Source organism: Hyaena hyaena, unplaced genomic scaffold (assembly GCF_003009895.1).
Source record: "Hyaena hyaena isolate Hyena2069 unplaced genomic scaffold, ASM300989v1 scaffold_31, whole genome shotgun sequence".
NCBI lineage: Eukaryota > Metazoa > Chordata > Mammalia > Carnivora > Hyaenidae > Hyaena > Hyaena hyaena.
The window spans coordinates 99,809-109,278 of record NW_024080664.1 but is presented as its reverse complement, the minus strand read 5'-3'; the positions used below and the strand labels follow the sequence as shown (position 1 = coordinate 109,278).

The following is a 9,470-nucleotide window of genomic DNA, read 5'->3' as shown; positions in this document are numbered from 1 at the left end:
AGGAGAGAGAGAGAGACAGCGTGAGCAGGGGAGGGTCAGAGAGAGAGGGAGTCACAGACTGAAACAGGCTCCAGGCTCTGAGCTGGCAGTCAGCACAGAGCCCGACGCGGGGCTCGAACCCACGAACCGCGAGATCATGACCCAAGCGAAAGTCGGAAGCTTAGCCGACTAAGCCACCCAGGCGCCCCGTCACAGGTGGTTTCTGCCGGACAACGTACGTTCTTGTTAAGGTCTCTTCCCATGGGTTTGTGCTCCCGCGTCTGCTGGCAGCTCCGTGCCGGCTCCGGGGTGAGGGCGCCCCGCCGGCTGCGGCCTCGCATGTTGCTGCAGAGTCAGCTCCCCATGAGAGTGCTGCCCACCTCCCCACAGGGAGTCTGCTGTTTCCTCTTCCCCTTGGTCTTTGGGGTGCTCTGGGGTCTCTGGTCTGTCTGGGTGCGTTGGCACGTCCTGCCTGTGATCTGTCGGGCTCTGCTTTAGACATTGCGCCGCCCTCCTCCCTCCAAATCTGACCCCTGTGTCCCCCCATCTCCCAGGAGCTGCAGCCTGAGGCCCCATGTCCCTCCTGCTGCCCTGGCTCTGAGCTCCTGCGTTTGATTTATGTTCCTCATTAATCTCTTGCTGTGAGTAACATGCCTTGAAACCTGTTCACTGACTCTTAGGTTTCGATGATTTGTAGTTTCTGTTTCTAGAAAATTGACTTCGATATTTAAGAACTTTGCCTAGTTGGTGTTTTATGTTCTTTGTCTCTTACTTGCATAATGTAGGACACGCTTGTGCTCAGTTTCTGGAAGTTACAGGGTTGGAAGCCCAGGCCTTAGACTCTGCCGGCTTCTGCTCATGGTGGCTGCTGTCCTTGTGCGCAGGTCATTTTTGCTGTGGGTGGGAATTATGCGAGGCCTGGGTTGGAGGTGACTTCCTTGTGTGGGTAGAAGTTGGGGGGGGACCGGGGTCCCCCAGCTGGAACCTCTCTCATCTTCACGTTCTTAGCTCAGGGTCCGTGGGAGCACTAAGGTGGTGACTTCTGGCTCTAAGCCCCTGCCCTACTGGCCGGTGGCCACATGCACTCAGGCAGTCGGCGAGGACCGGCTTTCCTGGTCAGGCTCCCGGGTGGGGGCTCTGGCGCATTTGCCCTGAGTGTGTCGGTGGGGGGTACCTGCTCCCTACCTCAGACAGACCTGGAGGGAGGGATGTGGGGCGTGAGAAGCGCTAGGTCACCGGTCAGAGGCCCCAGGTCTGCCCCTGGGCCCCGTTTCTCTGAGGCTTGTGGTTCCAGCCTCCAGGAGCCCCTCCTGCTGGCGGACACTGCGTCTCAGCGTGGGCGGCAACCCTCCCTGGGCCCCACACTCTGTCCGCTCGGCCCTCCCCACCTCCCTGACCTCCGAGTAGGGACAGGGGCCTCCTGTCTGCGCACCTGCACCTGCTTCTGCCTCCCCCCCGCCTCTGGGTGGTGGTGGCTGCCCTGAGTTGTTCCTTTTCTCGCCTCAGCCCCATGGACGTGGGCGCACCGGGCTCCTCTTGGGCCAGACTGCAGCCCGTGTCCTGGCCCGGGCCTCCTGCCCCCGTTAATCCTGTGGCTTGCCGTTGTTCTGGGACCCGAGGGGGCTGCGTGTGGGCAGGGGTAGAGCCAGGGCGCGGCTAGATGTCTGGAGTGGGGGCCAGGAGCCAGGGCTTTGCGGTGGGTGTGGGCTGGGCACAAGGACGTGTCTGAGGGTGGGGCTGGCCTGGGCACCATGGAGAAGTGGGTCTGGAGGCAGCCACAGGCGCTCTCACCGGCTGGCCGGGTGGTTGGTCACTCTTAGCTGGGAGCCCTCAGCAGGGGCCGTGAGGACAGAGGGGAGGGCTGGGAGAGACCTCCCGGGAGACAGCCGCTTCCATCCTGCAGGGCAGGACGTGGGCATGAGGGTGGGGGCAGGACTGGGGGTTCCTGGGGCAGTGGTCTCAGCTGCCTGGCCTGACCTGGTGTCCCTTCCTTGCAGGGGACGGTAACCTGCACCTCAATGTCACATCAGAGGCCTTCAGCCCGTCGCTGCTGGGCGCCCTGGAGCCCTACGTGTACGAGTGGACAGCCGGGCAGCGGGGCAGCGTCAGCGCCGAACACGGCCTGGGCTTCAAGAAGAGGGACGTCCTTGGCTACAGCAAGCCGCCCGAGGCCTTGCGGCTCATGCAGCAGCTCAAGGCGCTCCTGGACCCCAAGGGCATCCTGAACCCCTACAAGACGCTGCCCTCCCAGGCCTGATGGGCCCAGTGGGAGATGGGGGAGGGGCCGTGGTCCTGTCCTGGTTTTGCTGTCACGGTGGGCGTACAGGGCTGGCCCGGGGGGCCTCCGTCCAGCAGAGCAGCGGCAGGCACTGTGGCCCAGCCACCGGCCCTCAGGCAGAACCCCTCCTGGCTCCCTACCCGCCCTCCAGCTCCCTGCAGGTTCCGGGGGGTAGGCTCCTGCCGCACGTGCTGGGCAGGCCGTTGGGCAAGCAGTTCTGCCCACTCAGGAGACCGGCTGCAGCCGTGGGAGAGGATGTGGGTGGTCCTGTCCCCCGTGGGGCGTGAGCCCCCAGCAGAGGTGATGAGCTCCGTGGGATAGTGTGGGGTCCGTCCCCAGTCACGGGGTCACCTTTTAACCAGAGTGACAGGAATGGTCTCTACCCTGGAAGGCATCATTCCCCCATTTTCTAGAAGGTCTGTGCATTGGCAAGACCATTGTCAGAGGTTAGTTGTTAGTTTTTCATCTCAGTGGTTTGCTGTGTCGTGTCCAGAAAGATGGTCTGCTCTTCGCATCAAAGATCAGTGCGACCTGGGCGTGCACGAGGGCGTAGGCTCTGTGCACATTGCTTCCATCACCCTGGCCTGCTACTTCCTGTCGCCCTGGGGCCTCCGGGGGCTGTGGAGTCTGAAGGTTGGATGTGTTTTCACTTCCTGGCCGTTGTGAACTTCCAGTAAAAATGGGAATTAATCACGACACGCTCCTTGCTTCTGTTACTGTACAGTAATATCATAAAGGCTGGTGAGGTGCCTGTGTGTGCCCTGTTCCCTAAGCGCTGGAACACTGGGGGCCGACCCCAGAGTGATCCCAGGCCCGACCCCTTCCCCGTCCTCATCCCTCATCCCGTCCCCTCTGAGTGACGTGAAACCCCATCTCCTTGGCCCATGGGCTTGGTCTCACATAGGTGTCCTAAGTTGTCAGGTGTAATTGGTTCACATTAGTGACATACAGTGAGGGCTTTGTGGCTCCGAAATGACTTTCAGAGATGGTCGCGTGACTAACCAGGTTCACTGTGGAGAGTTAAAATAATGCATGAAATATGAAAAGGCTTAAGATTTTAGGTGTTTTCTGCTAGCGTGGGCGGGGGGGGGGGAGTTTTGAGAAGGTGGCCAGTGATTGGATCATAGGGAGCAGGTGGCTGGAGGAACCTCCCTCTCCCTGGAGGACAAGCTGGCCCCCTGATGTCAGCACGTGAAGTGGTGTGCCTTTGGCCCCATGGTTCACTCATACACAATCCACAGTCCACACACAGGCCCCCGCACACGCGGTGCACACAGTATCCATACATGTAGGTGCACACGCATGCACACAGAACACAAGGCCCCTGCACATGCGGTGCACATGACACATGCATACATGTGGACACACACAGCACATAGGCACACGCGGTGCACACAGCACATGCATACATATACAGTACATACAGCACACATGTGGGCACATGCAATGCACACAAGTACATGTGAGTGCATACATACAGTACATACAGGCACACGTGGTGCACACAGCACATGCGTACATATGCACATACATACAGCACATGTGGGCACATGCAGTGCACACAAGTACGTGTGGGTGCACACATACAGTACACACAAACAGTGCACACGGCACATGTGCAGTGCACGTACATACAGCACACACGTGGGCTCATGCAGTGCACACAAGTACGTGTGGGTGCACACAGTACACATAGGCACACGCGGTGCACACGGCACATGCATACATGTGGGCACACATGCACTGGCACCAACAGCTGCTCTCTCTGTCCCTCCTCTCTGTCCCAGCTGCTCCCTCCTGCTCTCTGCCAGAATTAATTGGTTTATTTTTTTTTAACTTAAGTTTTTGGGTTTAAAAAAAATTTTTTTAATGTTTATTTTCGAGACAGAGAGAGACAGAGCATGAGCAGGGGAGGGCAGAGAGAGAGGAAGACACAGAATCTGAAGCATCTCCAGGCTCCAAGCTGTCAGCACAGAGCCCGACGCAGGGCTCAAACCCATGGACCTTGAGATCATGACCTGAGCCAAAGTCGGACATCTAACCAACTGAGCCCCCCAGGCGCCCCGACTTAAGTTTATTTTTGAGAAAGCAGGGGAGAGGCAGAGAGGAAGGGAGAGAATTCTAGGCAGGCTCCCCACTATCAGTGTGGAGCCCAGTGTGGGGCTTGACCCCATGGACCGTGAGACCATGAGCTCAGCTGAAACCAGATGTCAGACACCTAACCAACTGAGCCCCCCTGGTGCCCCGTCTGCTACGATTTAAACTGAGGGATCCCTTCCACCGGGTTCTGGAGCTTTACCGGGCCTGGTGCCGTGGGCCACTCCAGCTGTTGGGTTACCCCTCCTGCCTTGCTGACTCCAAGAGCCAGCTCTGGCCCTGTGGCCATGGCCACCGTCCCATGCCCCTGGCTGGGTTCCTGCGGGCAACTGAGGCTTCCACGGCACAGGACAGATCTCATGGGTGCTTGACAGCGTGACAGAGCTGACCTTGCTCTGCCCCATCCTTCTAGGGTCGGCAGCTGGACCCTGGTGCTCAGCCTTGGACCCTCTGCAGCCAGGTTTGCAGTTGGCATTTTTCTCCCAGTTTCTGGGTTGGAGGTGGGGGCTGCCTTGTTGGGCAGCCTGGGTGGAGGAGGTGGCAGGGACGGCTGCAGGAGAGGGGCTCCTGCTAGGTGTTCCCTGCCTGTGTGACCCCAGAGACGGGGGCGTGACGAGCATGGGGCCTGGTGCCCCGCTGGCCACCAGGCACCGGCTCCGGGAGCTCAGAGCGGCAGGTACGGGCGCACGTGCCCTTCACCTCTCCATCGTCCCCCAGTAGGGGCTGGGGCGTGTCTTGGACGCCCTCCAGCTTTCCTCTGTTCTGTCTTCAGGTCAGTGCGGTCTCAGAGTCCACGGAACACAACAGCCTGCAAAGCGGGACGCGGGACAGGGGCACTTGCTGGTGCTCCCCCAGTCCTGAATCCTCACACACCCAGCAGGGACGTGACTGAGCCCTATCCCGTCTGGGTGGACGACATGCGTCTGCGAGTGACAAAGACCTGTGCTGTCTGGACAGGACCCCGGGCCCCAGGGCGGCCGGCCGCGTGCCCTCACGCCTGCGGGGAGCAAGCTCTCTGGCGGCCACAGCCATGGTGAAGCCTGGTAGGGCGCACAGCGGGGCACGGTGGATTCCACGCCGCCCTGCCCCTCGCGGCCACATGGTCACACCAAACGTTATGTGGAAAGAGGCAGGAAGCCGGGCTGTCGGAGTGTCGGCAGCACAAAGCCTGTGTGCAGAGGGGACGCGGGGCTCCTGGGACGCAGCCGTTAAGGGGGGCTCCTGCCGAGGACAATCTCCCGGGGGTGGCGAGGGGGCCTTTGTATTTGGATCAGGAGAAGCTTATGATTTTCTCTTAAAACCTCTAAGCTGGTGCAACGAGAGAAGAGGTCATACAGTAGGGGCCAGGGCCCCTCACTGCTCACGGCTGATGGCCATCAAGGCCCCTGGTTGGAGGGGCCCCAGGGAGGGGCAAGGAGGAGTCCCAGAGCCGAGGGCTTGAGCTGTTGGGCGTGGGGGGTGGGGAGTGGGCCTGGGGGTCTCTGCCCAGGGAGCTGACTCGCCAATGGCGCGGAGCCAGGGGGCTGCCCACCCTTCAACCCCAGGGACATGGTTGGGACAAACTTCCCCAGGCCTGCAGGGAGCAGAGGCCTCGGAGAGGGCTGGCTTCCTGTGGACCCTGAGGGCTCGGATGAGGAGTTTGGGGGTCGTGTGGCCCCGGGGGTCCCTGGGCATCTGTGGAAAGGAAGAGGTGATGGGCTGTAGCACACTGTGCCTGACCTCTGACCTCAACCCCACTGACTGGGACAGCCTCACGCTGGACACAGTCCGAGGCCCAGCCCCCAGAGGGACCAGTGATCTGCTCTGCCGGCCTCACCAGCCTGCTCCTGCCGAGCCCTCGCCATCCTGGATTTTGAGGTCCTTTGGACCTCAGGGTTCTGGGGAGACCGGGCTGGGTCTTGTCCTGCAGGCCCTAAAGGACACGGGAGAGGTGGGGACACAGGCTGTCCCCGGGGCGGTGAGGAGAAGCCATCTGGACCCCCCGCAGGCTTGCGCTCACAGTGGCCCTCAGGTGAGGACTCCAGGGCGCGCTGGGCTTGTCCTGCCCCGTGCCCTGTGGGGACAGCCAGAGTCATGGAGAAGTTTCCACAATAGCTCCTGTGCAGGGGTGCATGAGGAAGGAACTTCCTGGGTAGATCTGTCTCCTGGCTCCTCTTCCTGCTGGCTCTGGTCCATGGCTGTGCAAATAGGTGTTCCATGGGACCATGGCCCAGTCAGATCATCTCCCTTCGTTTCTGGGCAGAGTGTGGTGCCCAGAGCCGCCTTCCGGGTTCTGTGGCTGTGGGCCCCGGGCCAGCAGGGAGACAGGTTGTAGACGGGTCTGAGGTGGGCAGGCAGCAGGGCTGGGAGCTGTTTGTCCTGGCTGCTTGAGACTCCCGCTCGCCCTTGGCCTCAGAAGCAGAGAACTGGGGGTGGGGGGTGCTTGGGTAGCGGTACCCCTGCTCCTGGGCCTGGAGACGCTCCTGACTCAGGCCTGGAGGACCCGCTCCGTGGACACTGGCAGGCGGCTGGTCAGCAGGCCGAGGTCCTGTCTGGGTGCCCGAAACCCCTGTCTGGGCCAGCAAAGAGGGTGTGGTCCGTCCTTCTCCCCCAGAGTTCCCAGAGCACGTGCGAGCGGAGCCTGCACGATGGTCCCTGGCATGGAGCAGGGCCACAGGGCAGGGTAGGGGGCCCTCTGAGTGTGGGGCCCGGATCCTCCCCCAGCCTTCCCTTCCTCTCGGTGAGTGAGCGGGAGCTGCAGACCCTACTCTCTGGGGGCTCCGGCCAGGACACGTGCATCACAGATGGTACTTTCCCCCATCCCTGGGGCAGGGTCCCCAATGCCCCAGAGTCACCCTGCTCTGTCTGTTCTGCTCCCCCAGCCCTAGTCTGAACTGAGGGGTTCAGCGAAGGGCCCCGAGCCTCCCACCTCAGCCCACTCTGCCTGCCTCAATCCAGGGGGCTGGGTGTGGTGCCCCGGGCCTGACCATCAGTAAGTGCAGGGATGGGGGACGTGACTCCCGGACATCGAGTGACAACGTTCAAGGTTTGGGTGGCTGGGTGGAAAGGCCATTAGAGGTGGAGCGGGGTGGCCCCCATGACCCACCCGGAGGGAGGGGTGCGGAGCCGTAGGATGTGAGGTGAGGAGCTGTCCACTAGCTGCCCTGGGGTCCTGACCTTGGGTTACAGTCACAGGAAAGCGGGGAAGGGACACAGTGGGGTGTCTGGGGCCCCACTGGGAGCTGGACGGGCAGTGAGCCATGCCACCTAGCCAAGGACCTCTGGTGCCAGCCACGCCAGCCTGAGCATCTATGGGGGCCCTCTGGGCGTCTTCCGGGACAGCCTACGGTGGGTGACACGGTGCTCCTCTGCCCAGGGCTCTCCTCAGAATGGACGCTGGGCCTGGGGGGTGCATCGCAGGCCCCCACTCTGAGACTGGCTGTCCCCAGTCCTGCCTGTGGGGTCACCTGCCCCACATGGGGGCCTCCATGGGGCTGGATCGGGGTCTCTAGTGTGTAGGCTGCCCGAGGCCCCTGGTCTACCTGACCTCCAGGCCTAGGAGGGTCAAAGAAAGGTATCGTGGTCCAGGGTCAGCTGGCTGGCTCTCCAGAGTTCACAGCCTCCTGACGCAGCTGGGGGACCAGGCTGTCCCCTGCTTCCTTGTGTCCCCTGCCTGCCCCCTGCTGTCCCCTGCTGCCCCGTGCCCCCTGCTGTCCCCTGCTGCCTTGTGTCCCCTCCCTGCCCCCTGCTGTCCCCTGCCTGTCCCCTGCTGCCCCTTGCTGTCCCCTGCCTGTCCCCTGCCTGCCCCCTGCTGTCCCCTACCTGCCCCCTGCTGTCCCCTGCTGTCTCGTGTCCCCAGGTGGCCTTGTCTGTGTGCTCTCGAGGGTGTCTCCTCTCCCGGAGCCCCGCTGACCCCAGCAGCTCAGAGGAGTTGGTTTTGCCTCACCCTCCCCACCATGTGGTCAGTCCTCACCCTTGTCCACAGCTCAGCTGCCCCCCACAGCCAGCCCCCCATCCTTCATTCTCTTCCCGCTCCTTTCGAGTCTGTGGCTGCTCCCCCCTCTTCGGCCTCCCAGCCCCGGTGGCCAGGCCTCGCCCTTCACCTGGCGGGGCCCTCCTGGGCTCATGGCTTCAGACACCAGGTGCCCCCAGCTGCATCACCCCTGCATCCGGTGCCCCCGGGCCCTGCTGCCTTGAGCCCAGCCCCAGTCACTGCCCTGGCCCCGGCTGGGCCAGGCCTTTAGGGCTGGCAGCTTTGTGGTTTCTCTGGTCACACAGGACGCAACTGGTGCTTCTCATGGGGCTTGGCATGGTGGCCTCATCACCAAGTGTCAGAGAATCTGGCCTGTGAGGGGCCACTGTCCCTCCAGGGCGCTGGGTGAGGGTGAGGTTACGGAAGCAGTTGATCAGGAGGAAGGTAAATATTTGCAACAACAACAGAGCCCGAGGGCCCCAGCGGGTGGGGAAGTGTGGTCTGGGCACTGAGATGTCCCCATGAGTGGCCTTTAGCGCCCCCTCCCCTGTGCTGGAGAGCCCTGGCCCTGTGCTCGCACTGGGGTGGCCCCCCCATCTGTAAGTGGACAGACAGAGAGCTGCCCTCAGGTAGTCGGAAGGTTTCCTTCCCCAGACAGGGGCCTGGGGCCCTGCCCACTTGGAGGAATGCAGTGATGGCTGTTTGCCCTGGTTTACTGGCCCCAGCACGGCTCTTCCTGGATTATCGGGCAGGCCCCTGCATCCGGGCCGGGGAGGGGTCACCCCAGGGAAGCAGAGGAGACCCTGCACTGGGGGATGACCGGGCATCTCTGGACTGGGCTCGGTGACCAGAGCAAACCATTCCCTGTGCTCCCTGGTGTGAGGAGGGGGCTGAAGGAGGAGTGTCCAGGGCCTGGGGCCCTCCCTGAGGCCACCGGGGGGTCACAAGATTTCCCACTGATCACTCTCACTCCCTCCGTGGGCCGTGGTTTCGTGGTGGCCCCACGCCCTTCCCCTTGACCTTGGGCTTGGCCACATGGCTCCGCTGGTCAGTGAGATGTGAGGGGCTGGGTTGCAGTGGTGGGGGCGGGGGCGTGAGGTGTGCCCTTGGCCTCCCCGTGGTCCTCCGGAAGAGAGCTGTCTTGGTGGGTGCTCGGGCCCAGGA

General features: G+C 62.4%; 1 protein-coding gene across 4 annotated transcripts in view; it reads left to right on the top strand.

Moving 5' to 3' along the window:
* D2HGDH (D-2-hydroxyglutarate dehydrogenase) overlaps positions 1–2,953 on the top strand; it is a 26,317-nt gene extending 23,364 nt beyond the window's left edge. For all 4 annotated transcript variants that reach the window (XM_039228641.1, XM_039228640.1, XM_039228642.1 and 1 more), the window contains one exon: positions 1,977–2,953. In XM_039228641.1, coding sequence (XP_039084572.1) covers positions 1,977–2,204 — 228 coding nt within the window. In that variant the 3' untranslated portion in view covers positions 2,205–2,953. The remainder of the gene's footprint in view (positions 1–1,976) is intronic.
* Positions 2,954–9,470: the final 6,517 nt, after the last annotated feature.